At 34.4% G+C, this 17,019-nt stretch overlaps 1 protein-coding gene across 1 annotated transcript in view; it reads right to left on the bottom strand.

Moving 5' to 3' along the window:
* Positions 1 to 17,019, bottom strand: part of LEMD3 (LEM domain containing 3) — a 64,640-nt gene that overhangs the window by 22,275 nt on the left and 25,346 nt on the right. The window contains exons 2-4 of the mRNA XM_036094127.2: positions 15,377 to 15,414; positions 11,641 to 11,707; positions 9,357 to 9,424 (exon numbers count right to left, since the gene is read on the bottom strand). Of these exons, the coding sequence (XP_035950020.2) occupies positions 9,357 to 9,424; positions 11,641 to 11,707; positions 15,377 to 15,414 (173 nt within the window). The remainder of the gene's footprint in view (positions 1 to 9,356; positions 9,425 to 11,640; positions 11,708 to 15,376; positions 15,415 to 17,019) is intronic.

Raw genomic sequence — 17,019 nt, 5'->3', positions numbered from 1 at the left:
AGAAGGCCATACAAAAACAGGCCTAAGGGCTGCAGTTTGCCAGCCTTTAAGGAAAGGCATACTTGCATCATAAAATGCCCATTTTCTAATCACTGATGACACAAATTTTTAAAGCAAGTCTATCATGATTATTACTATTTACTTATAGGCAATAGCTCAGTCAATGTACTGCTGAGTGCTTCATTTAAATCTAAATTCAAAGCATATTTTCCCAAATCTTTAACAAATCTATTTTAGCATACTACGTGTGAACACACACACACCCAAGATTCCCAATTCCAAATTTATCTTATTTGCAAAATAACTGGCAAAAACATTTATTTTTATTAAAACTCACATCAGGTGCTTTGAACTTAGATTACAGTTTCACAACATAAAAATAATACTGTTTCATGTAAAAGATTCAGCTCATTAAATAAAGCTACAAAGCATTAGTAATAAGGGAAAGAAATGCTGATACAGGGAGAAGTCAAGTAAGGATTAAAAATCTATTAGATAGCTCACAAAATGGATAATATACATGGTAATAATAACTATGTGGCTTTCCAGTTAGGGAATATTCTGTTTAATTGTGACATGACATATGCTATACATGTTACCTTTGAAATTAATTAAAATAGGACACACAAAAATCAATACAAGAGTAAATATGATTTAATTCTTGATGATTCAGTGGGAACTTGATCTTTCACCTCCAGGAATAATGGAAAGAACATGGTCCTTAAATAAGCAGGCCTGGATCAGATCATGACTCCACTACTGACTAGCTATATGTACAACCTCAAATGGAGACGAAAAAGTACGTCATCCATACAGATTTATCTACCTTGTTCACTTCTTTGGATCCTAACCCTCATTCAGGGTCAGTCTCTTGCTCACTCAAAAGATGGAGCTAGTGGTTATGAACCCAGTCCTTCCTTCCATCTAAGAGGCAGAACAGTACAGTGAGAAGAGCAAGCACTTTAATTCTATTCCCAGCTCCAACATTTACTAGCTGGATGATGTAATCATTAAATGCCTCTGAGCTTTAGTTTCTTTCTAAGGTGAGTTTGACACCACCTACCTTGCTGGGTCACTGTGAAGTCAGGGGTACTAAGAAAATCCTAAGATAAATTATACTTGATAAATTATAATTATTTTTTTAAAGATTTAATTTGAGAGAGAGCACGGGGAGAGGAGCAGAGGGGGAAGGAGAGAGACAAGCAGACTCTGCGCTGAGCGCAGATCTCACAACCCTGAGATCATGACCTGAGCTGAAACCAAGAATCAGCTGCTCAACTGACAGAGCCACCCAGGGGCCCCGATAAATTATAATAATTAAGAAGTTTATCTATCATTCCATTTCTCAGAACATTTATTTTCCCACAAAGACAGAATTTTACTAACAGTGATTTGCATTCCAAGCTAGGCCATTAAAGCCTATCCGGCTCCACGATTTGGCACATTTGCAGCTATCTTCTTTCCTAGTATTTTCTTCACAAATTGTAAACGTATTCATTGTGTTGAAGTTTAAAAAGGTTTGAAAATAAACCAGAAAATGAACCACCATTCATTACATCATTTAGTTGGAAAGTTACCATACAAAGCATCCACCATTTAACTTAAAAACAAGTCTAAGTCTTTTCATGAAAATTTAATGCTATGTCTTTCCTAAATGTTCCACCAGAGGGACCTCTTAACTTTCCACAAATCAAAACAAGCTTTCATTCTCAAAAATGATGAAAGTGAAAAAAAATGAAAAAGGTTCAAGAAAAACACTGGGGGGTTCAGAAAAAGTGTTTAAATTATTTCAATTAATTGTTATGTTTATTTAAATTTCCTTTAAAGAGAAAGTAGGAGAAATAAAATAAGAACGGAATGTGAAGCATCAAATTCAAGAAAATAAAAAAAATTTTACTGAGGTTTACTTATTCACTCATTTCACTCCACCAAAGATTTACTCATATTGTGCTTAAAATGCACTAGAAGTTGGGGAACAATTAGCTTACACTCACAGGAGTTCTGTGCATCCTTTGGCCCATTTACTCCTGAATGCAAAAACTTACTTGTGCTGCTGGTGAAACCATAGTACAAATACATGAAAATGTACGACAGATCTCTCTCCAGAAGCAGGGAGCCTACAATATATGTATTATCATCATGGTTTTTAACATCAGCTTTATAGTAAGGTTCTTCCATATTTACACTAGAACTTGCATAAAATAAAATAAACCACCAATTTTGGCTAGACTGTGCTAAAATGGTCATTCCAAATTAGAAAGTAATTTGGCAACATATATCAAAAGTATTAACAAAGGCTCATGCTCCTTAACAAGTAGTTTCCTTTCTAGAACTATTTCCTAAGGAAACAATCAGAAAATCAAATACTATATGCAAAGATTAGAGTGCTTTCATAATACTGACAAACCACAAACCAATACAATGCAATACAATCATGTAAAGAAATATTACCCAGTGATAAAAAAAGAAGTTCAAAGACAAAATGCTCCTGATAATTTTAAGGAAAAAATATATAAACATTTGTAATATGAAATATTTATATTTATAGTGATACTAATTATAGGAATGAAAACGTAAGAGAAGACTAGAGAAAAATGAACCAAAAATGAGTGGTTAACTTCAGGTGGTGAATTTGAAATGCTTTTCTCCTTTCTTTTCCATTAGTTAAATGATGAGCATGAGTTAATGTTATATTGAAAAAAATAAACACTATTAAATATAGTAGTTAGAAGTTTTATCTAGTCCTTAAAATTTTTTTTATGGGGGAAAATTCCTGTTAAATGCTCTTTTTTTGAAGTAGCAGCCCAAAATACATCATTGGTGGTAACAAGCCATACCAGGTTTCACAGCATTTGAAAATACAAAGTAACTTCACTTAACTAATTAAGACTGGAACTAATCCAAAATCCTTTGTAAAAACTTGTATTAGAGATTTTATTGAATTAAAAAAAAAAAGTAAAACCCAACCTAAAACATAAAATAATTCCAGGGAAAAGATATGAAAATCTTTTAAGACTGGAGTTCATTAATCTCAATTTTTTTAACTCGATACAGTTTCCAATTCATCTCATGCATGTATACGTCCAATAACTCCTATGTTGCCAATCTTTAGTAGAAATAATCTCTCATACCCTACGGCTGCCTGGCTTAGATTCTGACTTGTCCCAACCCTGGCTCTGTGTCCCTTCTTCTTACCTATCTTATTGCTGACCCACAGCTGCAACCAAATGGGGGTGGTTAATCATCCATCCACAGGAACCCCTGCCTCTTCCTCAGCTTTAGCTTAACTACTAATCAATCCCTATCCCACTCTAAGCTCTATCCCTGCCCTTTAGTCCTTTAAATGGAGTATTCAGGAGCTTTTAAGAGTCTCAGGATCGTGGGGTGCTCAGTTGTTAAGCATCTGCCTTCAGCTCAGGTCATGATCCTGAGGTCCTGGGATCGAGCCCTGCATCGGGCTCCCTGCTCAGCGGGAAGCCTGCTTCTCCCTCTCCCACTTCCCCGGCTTGTGTTCCCGCTCTATCTCTCTCTCTGTCAAATAAATAAAAGCTTAAAAAAAAAAAAAGAGTATCAGGTTCTTCTGAAATGTAAATTAACCCTGTTCCAGGAATTCATGACCAACCATAACACATATCTGTGCCATTACCTCTCTAAGATATTTAATAAAAAAAGAGAGAGAGAGAAGGCAGGAAGGAAGCACTGCTTGGGATCAGTTTTTCCTACTGCTCGAAGTACAAACACTTTCTACCTCATAAGGAACTACTTGCTTGCTTTGGATTCCCACACGCTATGCTCTCCTCGAGGAATATTTTATTCTATGTGTTCTGTAGCCTACTCAATCCAATCCCTTCTTTGCTCCCACCCCCACAATCCACTTAGCAATTCCTCCATCTCTAAGACAGAGCCCCATAATCATAACTCCACCTAATTTAAGATCTTTCTGGATCCTGATTCTTTAGCTATCCAATCTATTAACTATTATACTCTGCAAAAAATTTGTCTGTTATCAATGTTCTCATCTAGGTCAAAACTGAAAATGAAGAAGAGAACAAGGTAGGTTGAGAAGACAAATCCTGTAGCATGTTATTATGAGTGACCCAGATTTAATTAATTAAGAAACACACAAAAAGAACCAAAATTTATTGGAAAGCTACCATAACCATCAGGCACTGAGCACTTCAGTCTCCCAACCACTCTGAGAAGAATTAATAACAGTCCCACTTTCATACTAAGAAACAGGTACAGGAAAGTGAAAGAACTTTACCAAGACACACAACTTTTATGTGGCAGTGCCGGAATGTGATTCCACATCTAATCTCCAACATATTATACTGTCTTAACATCTTTTGGATATCTACATTAAGTAGATTAAGCTAATCTGAATTAAGTTAAAAACAGTCTACATTTCTCTTTTTTAACAAGCATGTCATGGGAAACTTATCACAACTTTGCTGAAAGCCTTAGAACTATACTATATTCTAGATTAAAAAAAAAAAGAGAGAGAGAGAGGCAGTGACAGCAGTAAGACGACAGAATAGGAAGCCCCAGACCATCCTTTCCCCATGGAGACACAAATTCAACGATACACAGACCAATTCCCTTTGTAAGAAATCCAGAAACCGTGGGGCACCTGGATGGCTCAGTCATTAAGCATCTGCTTTCAGCTCAGGTCATGATCCCAGGGTCCCGGGATCGAGCCCCACATCAGGCTCCCTGCTCAGCGGGAAGCCTGCTTCTCCCTCTCCCACTCCCCCTGCTTGTGTTCCTGCTCTTGCTGTCTCTCTCTGTCAAATAAATACATAAAATCTTTAAAAAAAGAAAAAGAAAAGAAATCCAGAAACCAGTTAAAAGGCTCCTGCAACCCAAGCAAGTGTGAAACTAGCAGCATGGAAGCCAGTAGGAAAATTGGTAGTACTTGCTCACCAGAGCCCCATTCTGTGGCACAACGTGGTGCGACCAGAAGAAAATTCCCAACTCCTGGTTTATCCTTGAAGAGGGGAAGAAAAGACTGAAACATAAGTCTAATGTTGAGACTTTCTGAGGGGCTACCAGAAGGACTGGTTTCTGTCTTGTCTGAATCTAAGCACTGACAGGTAAGAGCACCAGCTTGGAGGCAGCTGAGAACAAAGGCAATGGTTTGAACTAGTACCTACTCACTCGCCATTGCCCTTCTCTACAGCTCAGTGAAGAATGAGTGGGAGAAAATCCCAAACTCCTGGCTTCTCCCTGAGGAAAGAAAGTGTTGAAGTATGTGTCCAATGTCCCAAGTTCTCAGGGAGACACCAGAGGGTCTGGTTTCTGTATGACCTGTTTCAGAGCACTGAGGAGACCTGACATAGTCTAAACGCCTGGGGTTTGCTGAGAACAGAAAAGAGCAGGACAGCTTGCTGCAGCTCCAGAGGACCCACAGTAAAGCAGACAGACACCAGAGGGAGCAAGAGATTACAAGCTCCTGAAAAAAGAAACCTGCAAAACCTTTTTAGGGGGAATTTGTACCCACAAATCCAAAGAAGATGCATCCACAGAAAAGGTTTGAGAGAACCCCAGAATCTCTATCTGAACTCATTGGTGAAGGTCTTCCCCTGCACAAAGGCAGTCTCTAAAGGCTGGAAGATATGGCTGTGTCTCAAATGCACAGATCCTGACCAAGTAACGAGGCACATGAAGGAAACAATAACACTGGGCCCAACTAAAGGAGCAAAATAAATCTACAAAAACTGACCCTAAAGGAACTAAGGTATATTAATTACCTGATAAAAATTTCAAAATAACTGTCATAAAGATGCTCAACAAGCCCAGGAAAACAACACATGAATGAGAATATCAATAAAGAGAAAAAATTAAAAACAACCAATTGTGGAGCTTAAGAATATAATAACTAAATTGAAAAATTCCCTAGATGGGTTCATAGCAGACTTAATCAAGCAGTAGAAAGAATCAAGGTACTCAAAGAGAAATCAATTGAAATGATCCAGTCAGAGGAAGAAAAAGAAAAAACAATGAAGAAAAGTGTGGGAAGCTTAAGGGTCTTATGGGACATCACCACTCAGACCAATATATGCATTATGGAAGTCCCAAAAGGAAAAGAGAGAAAAGAGCAGAAAAAGGCAGAAAACTTCCCAAATCTGGGGAAAGAAATGGACATTCAGATTCAAGAAGCCCAAAAGCTTTTTATGGGATATAGCAAAAGTAGTACTAAGAGGGAAGTTTATAGTGATAAGCAGCTACATTAAAAAAGAAGACAGATCTTAAATAAACAACCTAAGTCCAAAGTTAACAAAAGGAAATATTAGAGTAAAAATAAATAAAGCAGAATAGAAAAAAGAAAAGTTGGTTTTTTGAAAAGATCAGCAAAACTGAAAAGCCTCGAAAGAAAAAGAAAGAAAACTCAGAATCAGAAAGAAAAGAGAAGATATTAAGTCTGATGTCACAGAAATACAAAGGATCATAAGAGACTACTACAAACAATTAATTGCCAACAAATTGGATAACCTAGAGAAAAAATAAATTCCTACAAACATATAACCTACCAAGACTGAATCACAAAGAAATAGAAACTCTGAACAGACCTATAACTGGTTAGGATTGCATCAGTAATCAAAAACCTCTCAAACAAGAAGAACCCAGGACTCAGTGGCTTCACTGGAGAATTCTACCAAACATCACTAATCCTTCTCAACTTCTTCCAAAAAAATTGAAGGGAAGGGAACACTTTTTCACACTCATTTTGTGAGGTCAACATTATTCTGATGCCAAAGCCAAACAAAAACACTATAAGAAATGAAATACAAATCAATGTCCTTGAGGAATACAGATGGTAAAAATCCTCAACAAAAGTTAGCAAACAGAATTCAACAGCACATTAAGAGGATCACACCTCTTAAATCACACCAAGTAGGATTTACTCCTGGAATTCAAGGATGGTCCAACATACAAAAAACCAGTCAGTAGAATACACATTAACAGAATGAGAATAAAAATCACATGTTCATCTCAACAGATGCAGAAAAAGCATTTGACAAAATCAATACTTCTTCGTGATTAAAAACATGCAACAAAGTAGGAATAGAAGCAAATTACTTCAATATTATAATAAAGGCCATGTATGAAAAGCTCACAGCTAATATCATACTCAACAGTGAAAAACTAACAAAGCTTTTCCCCTGGAGAATAGGAACAAGGCCAGGATAAGGATGTCCACTGTTGTCATTTCTATTCAATACAGAGTACTGGAAATCCTAGCTAGAGCAATTAGGTAAGATAAGGAAATAAAAGGCATCCAAATTGGAAAGAAAAAAGAAAAATTATCTGTTTGCAGATGACATCTTATAGCCTACAGATTACACATACACACACACAGACACATACTCTCTCTCCATCGCTCACTCACACAAAACTGTTAGAATAAGCAAATTCAGCAAAGTTGCAGGATAAAAAAATAAGTATACAAAAAAGAGTTGCATTTTTATACACTAAAAATGAACACTCAGAAAAGGAAACTAAGAAAATCCCATTTATAATAGCATCAAAAAGAATATTTATAAAAACTTTACTAAGGAGGTAAAAGACTTGTACACAGAAAACTACAAAACACTGCTAAAAGAAATTCAAGACACAAGTAAATGGAAAGACATCCCATGCTTATGGATTAAAAGACTTAATATTGTTAAAATGTCCATGCTAACCAAAGCGTTCTGTAGATTCAGTGCAATTCCTATCAAAATCCCAATTGCATTTTCTCAGAAATTGAAAAATCAATCCTAAAATTTATATGGAGCCACAAAGGATTAGCCAAATAGACAAAACAATTTTGGGCAAGAAGAACAAAGGTGGAGGCCTCACATTTCCTGACTTCAAAGCATATTGCAAAGCTACAGTAATCAGAACAGTATGGTACTGGCATAGACAGACATATAGACCAATGAAAGAAAATAAAGAAATTAACTCACACATAATACAATCGACTTATCTTCAACAAGGGTGCTAAGAACACACAATGGGAAAAGGACTGTCTCTTCAAAAAATGATGTTGAGAACACTGGATTTCCTCATGCAAATGAATGAAATTGACCCTTATCTTACACTATACACAAAAATCAACTCAAAACGGATTAAAGACTTAAACCTAAGACATGAAAAGATAAAACTCCTAGAGGAAAAGCTTTATAACATTGGTCTTGGCAATGATTTTTGGGTTATGGCACAAAGCACAGGCAACAAAAACAACAAACAAGTGAAACTACATCAAACTAAACTGCTTCTGCAAACAAAGGAAAGAATCAACAGAGTGAAATGGCAACCTACGGAATGAGAGAAAATATTTGCAACCCATATCCAAAATAAAGAAGGGACTTCTAGAACTCAATAACAAAATCAAATAACCTGATTAAAAATGGGTTAAGTACTTGAATAAACATTTCTCCAAAGAAGACAGACAAATGTCTGATAGGCCTAAGAAAAGATGCTCAACATCACTAATCACCAGGGAAATGCAAATCAAAACTACAGTGAGATATCACCTTACACGGGTGAGGACGGCCATTATTAAAAAACAAAACAAAAAAGCAAGTGTTTTTGAGGATGTGGAGAAAAAGGGACCCTTGGAAACTGTCGGTGGGAATGTAAAACAGTATAACCACTATGGAAACCAGCATGGACGTTCCTCAAAAAATTAAAACTATCATATGGAATTCCACTTCTAGGTATTTACCCAAAAGAACTGAAAACAGGATCTAAAGGATATTTGCACTCCATGTTCACTGCAGCATTAGTCACAATAGTGGAAACAACATAAATATCTATCTACAGATCAATGGATAAAGATAATGTGGTGGGTGTGTGGGTGTGTGTGCGCGTGTAATATTATTCAGCCTTAAAAAAGAAAAAAAATCCTGCTCATCTTAACACTTAACACTGGTCCACCTTAATCTTCTGTACCCTTCCTTTCATATAGCATTTCCTAAAAGATTACATACAGTGGTTTAGAAAATTCATCTGCAAATTCTTTTAGTACCCTGAGATGACATTAATCTGGAATGGAAGATTTAAAATAAATGACAATGGTTAGATGCTTACTTGCTCTCTTACATGCTACTTACCTATCTCAATTTCTCTCACACCAATGTTGTTTGTACCCTTTCCAAATTAATTCTATGAGAGAATGTTCTAAAATGAACTAAAACAAAATATGTTGAGTAAATCTGCTTTCTGTATATGCTCACACTACACCAAACAACAGGCCCAAGCTTGTAACAGTACAATTAAAGAAATCAAATCCGTGGTACTTTTGTATAAGCTGTAATAATTTATATCAACTTTAAGAATATAGCTATCAAAATTCTAATTGTACTGCTTACTTTTAAATATGCAGCTGCCTCTTGGACAGAAAGTGTTCTCTGACTAGAACTGCCACATTCATGATCTCCTGGAAAGATTAGCATATTATTAATTTTGAATCAGTACTATGTTAAAGAGAAGAAAATAAACATGATTAATCAAAATATTTTCAAATTACACAATTATAGGTTATATTATTCAATAAAGAAAGAAGATAAACACTATTTAATTTCCTATAAAAAATCCAGTAGGTAATATAAACAATTATCTTTACATAAACCACAATCTTTAAATGCATTTCTAAATAGTCCAGATAGGAACATGTCTTCTATTTCCAACTAAATCATTGCCCAGAGTAGGAACCATGTCACACTGATGCCTAGCCACAGATCTTGGCACACAGAAGGCCCTCCAGAGATTCACTGTTTTTCAAGGGGGAGAATTCATTGTGGTAACTTACACATCTATTACTAAAGCTAATAACTCAAGGATTCAAATAAGTTTGAATTAAATTGTACATTCTGTGTATAAAGATACTGGCTATGCCTATCTTCAGCAAGGTGTGTGCATGCCTTAAAAATTATTATAACACAGATCAACAGGGAAATTAGATAGAAACTTCTAGCTATGATCTGGTTTCTACAAAGAAATGCAGTACATCCAAAACCACATTTTCCCTTTCTTGTAACTATTTATAAGAGAATCCAAAGCCTTTTCTTTCAGGTTATCTGTGGTTATTAGAAATCAATTTCCTTAAATTGAACTTCAATTGTAAGTTCTTTCTGCCTTGTTTCTCTTCAAATGATTTTTAACATGAAAGTATAATAGTTAAACTCCTTGGCAAATTTTTTCTATTATAAAAGTAGCCATATTCCTAATTATCAGCCTTGTGCAAGTAGTCAGATTTTAATGGTCATAGTCATAAAAAAGGAAGAAATACCTATTAAATAAACAAGTAAGTCTTCAAACTTTATAATGCATTCTCCAACATTCAGTTTCCACAAATCTACAGCAGAGATCGGCAAACCACGACCTATAGCCAAATTGGCCCTACCACTGATTTTTTTATAAATGAAGTTTTATTGGAACACAGCCATACTCATTCATTTATGTATCATCTATGGCTGCTTTCATGCTATAATGGCAGAATTCAGTAACTCTGACAGAAACAAGTCTAGCACACAAAGCCCAAAAAACTTACTATCTGGTCCTTTCACAGAAAAAAGTTTGCTGACCCCTGCTCTAGAGGAAGGAATCTGTATCTTTAAAAGTACCCCAGATTATGCTGATCTAGCACACTGCATAAAACAATGTTGTAGAGACAGCTATAGAAGTCTGTGATAGCAACATCAGGTATTCCTAGCGAGAGTATATACTTAACCGATTTCTGGGTACTACAGCATACCAAATAAATGTCATTAGCTTGCAGTATATGAATACGACAGTCAGTCAATGTAAAGAAGGCTTTTAGCGATATACACAGAATTATGAGCATAAAAAAACTGACCAGAGTTAAGGATGCCCCCCCCAAAAAAACCAAAGACTGATATGAGGATGGGGAACTATAAGGATCCTAAATGCCTCCATTCAACCAAAAAGCTTCCATATTTACCTTCTACCAGTATTCTGATTTCCACAAAAGGATCTGCTACATACAAAAGTTTAGAAAACTACATTCTTCTTTTCTGTAACTTCTTTAACAAGAAGATAATCCAAAATCTCTTCTTTTAGATTATATGTGAAATTAAGAGTAAAAAAAGCTAAGGTAATAAGCAGATAAGCTGCTACTACAGCTTAGAGATGTTAAAAGGCTTACTAAGAGCAGAATATAAAGAAAATGCAAAGAATCAGTGGAAAAATATATATAGATATATATTCTATATATAAAATATATTCTAGAATATATTTACTTTATCCCAGGAAATGATACCTAATCAACCAGCAAAGGAAAATCTACACTTTTATATTTAATCTAGGGTTTTAGTTAATTTACTGCTTACCCAAATCCAACTGATATGTAAGCTTTCAAAATTTCTTATTACTACTAATGCAATAAAGAAATTTGATTGACTTTAGAATGATATATATTTCATCTAATACATATGGGCAGGAAGGAAAAAGGCCTTGATTAAATATATCTGTAAAAATAAAAACTACTCTTGTATAGGTAACAAAAACTTCTAAACAGAAAATCTGCAAACATAACACAAGACTTGGGAAAACTCCTTCTACTGATATAGCATGCTACATATACAAATTAATTTTCAAAACACTTTTAGACACTATGAATGTTAAAACAATTACCTGCAAGCTGTGCCAATCGATCATGAAGCTTGTATAAAGTGTTCATCATAAGATTTTTCTTACTTTCCTAAAATTAAAAGAAATTATAAAATATCCAATTCAAAAACATGTACCAAATAATCTTACTAAAAAAAAAAAAAACAGTAAATAATTTAAAATCATAGAAGCTACACAATCCGAAGACAAATTCACATTTAAACAATGGCTACCGTATTTTTTAAAAAACCTTAATCTAAGAATCTAAATCATCACTCTAAACATTTTACTTTCTCGAGGATTGACTGGGAAATTGGCACTAAGGTTAGTGCTAAAAAAAGTCTTCTGTACAACAAACTCCCCCAACCACCAAAGCAATGCTCCCAATCCTCCTTTACACAATGCATACTTATATATATTGTTCTTATGAGACTTCAAGGCTGCCCTTCATGTTTTGTCTTAATCTGATTCAACCACACAATAAGGGAATGAGTATTGACACTTTGATCCTCAACCTCTCCTAGGTCCCCAAAGTGGTCCTGTATAAATTTATGAACCATTAAAGCAAAACAAACATTTAATGAGTATCTAGTAATAGGAGCTAAGAACTATTCTCAGCAAAGCAAGAGGCCCAGTAAACAAGATGATTCCTGCTCTCAAGGGCAAAAAACATACTTAAGTGCTAGAGCTGCAAACAAAGTATAATGTAAATACAGAAAAGAGAGGGAAGGAAGATCCATTTATGGAAGAGAGAATATTTGAGTTGGACTTCACAAGAACAGAATTGACTAGTATTATAGGCAGAAGAAACAGCATGAGCAAAGGCATAAAGGCACTGGTTATGTTTCTTACATAAACAGTCATCTTTGATTCAGCACACTACTGGAAAAATAGTTTGGAATCAACTGCTAGGAACCAAGACAAAGAGTTTGACTTCATTCTAAAAATTTAGGAGGAGGAAAATAAAACAGACTTGTGCATCAGGAATAGTACTCTGAACATATGAAAGAAAACCAGAGAGGAGACCATTGCAATGTCTAAGCTCCCTGCCAAATAGTTGAAGGCAATGAGACCCACAATTTTAGAGCAATCACAATTAAGAAGGACCAACACAAGCAATGGAGGAGTTTAAGTTAGGAGAGGAGGTAAGCTTATCACACTCTTTGGAATTAATTCATGATTCACTAAGGGAGCTGTATCTTTATTATTTCCGTTCTTCCTGATGCGTCAAACAAAACTGTAATACTGGATAAAAATGACTGGGATATAAAAAGTTGGGAAATTAACATTTATGTCTCTAATGACATGCAACTTCATCCCTTTATTTTCATGCTGTTAAAGGTTCCACTACCCAAAACCACCAGAGTCCGTGGTTTTATGGGAGATGGCTGATAGAGATCAAGTGACATTCCTTCAGCCGACTACTTGCCCTCCAACGCTTAGCTTTGTTTCCCCCCTCAACGCTATCTCAAGCAGATTCTGAATCAAGCCAGACCTTATCTTCGTGTAAGCTTAAAAATCCAAACTGTAAGCATCAGACATCAAAAAGTAACTGCTGTGGCTGAAAGCCAGATTCTGAAAGCTATGCATTTGTGATATATGAAACCACAAAATCATTTTTAATAAATATGTTCAATATAATAGGATGAGAAAGAGTTCTAATGATAGTAAAGCTTGTGGACTCGATACATAAAAGCAAGGTAAATCTGATTAAGCTTTGGGATTAAAGTAGCTAAGAGTTTCGAAGTTTATTTCCTTCCTTAATCTGGAGAAGAGACCGATTTCCTTTTCTTTCATATGTCCTGATCACGCCCATTCCCACTCCCCTTTCAAAAACAAAACTAAATCCAAAAATTTGACACCTGTGCTCTGTGATTACATCTCTAATGAATATCAGAGGCCTGGGAATAAACTTCATCTTTTGATTCACAGATATTAACACTGGACTAGATTAAGTAGAAAAAAATAACAAAATCTAATCAGATGTAACTGAATACCATAAGACAATAAACATACACACTGTTACATTCTCACATAGAGAATTTAAGCACCCAAAAAGCTAAACTATAATTTTCTAAAAAATTATTTTTCCAATGGCAAAATATTATTCCAAAATATTCAAAATGACCATCTATATATTACAAGGGTCTCAAGTGCATGATCAACTAAATTATGATAGTTTTTATGTAATATATTATTAATGTGATCAATTTTGAGGAAGAAAAAGAAAGGCTTTGGTTCAATTACCTTTAGCACCAATATGCTAAACTAGAAATAAATCTGAAAAACATATAAATCAAATTTTAAAGTTACACTCTTATAGAAACTTATATTGACTAATAGTTTCATTACAGTCTTCTAATCTGACTGCTTTTCCAATTGTCTCCTAACATTCAGCTTGAAAGGTGTCTCACTCTGGCTTTCCTAATCACCCTGAAAACAAGTTTAAAGATCTGCAAATGAATCCATACTTAAAGTAAGCTTTCAAGTAACATTTCATTAAACAAAAATGATTTTATACTATAATATGAAATAGCTACTTTTCAATTGTCTATTTTGGTAAGGTCCAGATTTTCTTTTAGTAAGGCATACCATTCTCTGAAGCAAAGTTCTCGTTCTTGGGTGGATAAAAATCAAACTGTATGGCAACTCTCCCAAATTCTCTCGTATGTTGTCACCTTTAAATAGTTCCCTCTTCTATTCTCAGCCAATTTTCTCAAGGAAATGTTCAACTGTTTATATTAAGTCTCTCATTAAATGATGATAATGATTTTAAACACTTAGCATGATGCCTGGCACAGAATAAGCACTTAATATAAGTGAACTGCCAGTATCTACATTACAATTATTACTATTATTTAGAGGTTCAGAACTTCAGTTTCTCCCACGGGGAAAATTATATAGAAGAAAATAAGGTCTTGTATTTCCAATGTGCAATGAGTATACTGTATGGATTTAAATGATGATGCCAACAGCAACATTATACTTAATATCATAACTGATAAAATCAACCTTTTTTAAAACAAGTATCACAACAGAATATCATTAAACACAGTCAATACAAAATCCCACTCTAACAATCTAAAGTAATATTCTATGGATTTGATTACACATTATTACATATCCTTTAAGCACAACAAATAATGTTTTCTATACAGGTGTATATTACTGTCAATTCCTTTAGTAAATTAGTAACTAATTGTGCATTATAATATAAGCTCCAATACCTTAATCTTTGAAGTGCCTATAATGATGGTAAGTGAAAAATATTTTCAGGTGAGTAAAATTTAGGTTAAAATTAGTATTATAGATCCTTTAAATAAAAAGAAATCATAAATAGGTAGCCTAAGAATCATGTTTCTTTCTAAATCCTTTGCCTTCCTGATGGTTGAATAGGTACGCCTATGAACAAAAGATCCAGAGAGACAACGTGAGGGCAAAGAGGACAAAAATTGTCAGAATATCCAGCAACTTAAACAAGCATACCTCTAAAGGTTAAGACCTGATCCCCAGATAACATGCCAATACCATTTCACTTGGCAGTTGATTTTTACCTTAAAGTGATAAGCAATTCAGCTCTTAGGAGAAAAATCTGTTTCAGATTTAATTATATTATCATTAAAGAATACTCAAAATAAGAAAATTAATTGTTTCAGCTTAAAAGAACTTGTAAAATTAGCATTTTTTAGTTGACAGTCATCCTAGTATCTTATCATATAAAACATGAGACAAAATATCAGTATTATGATCTTCTACTTACTTGTATTTTTCCAAATGTTTCATCAAAGGGGTTTTTTACTATCAAGGAAAGAAAAAAAGAGAACTATTAGCATCATTTGAGGATGAGAATGAGAATCCCCCTAAACAAGCCCTCTGAAATGCCAGCATGTACTCTGCTAAAACTGAATGTAAACATGCAAAGTGTAAACAAACTGATGATAACAAAGGTTAGGGTAGTAATTTTTGAGACTTACTATATTTACCATTCTTATTCTGAATCTGTGGTTTTCTCTATTAATAACTGAGAGCAGTGCTCTGGTGTCTGAGTGTCTGGGTTCAAGTCCCAGGTCCATCACTTACTAGCAGCATGATCGTGAACTAACATCTACTTAGCTACCCTAAGTTGTAGTTTCCTCTCCTATAAAGGAAGGATGTAACAATGATACCTACCTTATACAGCTGTTGTAACGATTAAATGAGATAAACCATACAAAATGTTTGGCTTAGTGTCAAGCACTTAATACATGTTACCTATTACTATTACTGACTACATTGCTTCTACCAAACTTGCTTTCTCCTCAAAATATAGATTAAAAGCAGTTACTACTTAAGGAAATCTACAAGATGATTTTTAAAACTAAATTCTTTCAAAATTCTGACTTCTAATGATTAAAAAAAACTTCCTACTCATTGCTAACATCTGGAAAAGTGGCAAGAAACAAATGTACAGATCAAAGTAGCTAAGAATTGTCTCAATATTAAATAATTTTGTATTGCCAATATATATTATAAAAAGGATTTAGCACTTTCCATCCAACTTCCCTACACCCAACTCCCCTAAAAAAGATACAAACAAATTTATGGCTAAACACGTAGTATCTCTCATAGTTATTTAGAATCTCCTCCTTATCATCTATTTGAAAATTACATGCAAAAATATTCAGAGCTTTCAGATACCTGGATATCTATAATCCAGGTCACAACTAAGACTAACTGAGCCTACAAAGTAGTTCACACTGACCAGGTTTCTTTTCTGAGGTGCTTTTCTATTTTTATTTGAGAAAACAGGAAGTCCCATAGGAACCAGGAACTGCCTGATTCTAAGAAAGTTTCATGTGTGAGACCAGTTTAACAAGGTACAAAAAAAAGCAAGGAAAAATGTATCCTGCGATCTAAAGGGATTTTGCTAATGGATTTTTAGACATTTTTCTAGAGTAACAGGGTTTTAATGCTGGAAAAGAAAAATTTTTGAATGATAGAAGATCAAAAGTACTTAGTAGGGGACTAGGAAGAAGAAAAAATATAGCTTAAAGATTAAATAAAATGTTATGAATCACAACAGGCTTGTACTGAAGATACTTTTTAATAACACTTTTATTAATGTAAAATTTGAACAATTTAAAATAAAGCTGTATTTAGTTCAATATATTACAGAAAATGACTTGTCAATCTATTTAAAATAAACTGGTCACACGATACCAAAAGAACAAGTATTTTATTTGCTCTTTATAAGAATAACTCTAAAAAATATTAAAACATGCAATTCTAAAAAACAGGTTTTAATGTCTATGAAGAAAAGCCATGATAGCCTTATTTTTTTGACAGTATACAAAATCATTTTTTGTCAAGAATATTAAATGAAAAACTAACTCTACAAGTATCTCTAAGAAAGTATTACCATAG

The sequence above is a fragment of the Halichoerus grypus genome, chromosome 6, assembly GCF_964656455.1.
Source record: "Halichoerus grypus chromosome 6, mHalGry1.hap1.1, whole genome shotgun sequence".
Classification (NCBI taxonomy): Eukaryota; Metazoa; Chordata; class Mammalia; order Carnivora; family Phocidae; genus Halichoerus; species Halichoerus grypus.
The sequence above is the reverse complement of the archived record's forward strand: the minus strand, read 5'-3'. Positions and strand labels throughout refer to the sequence as shown.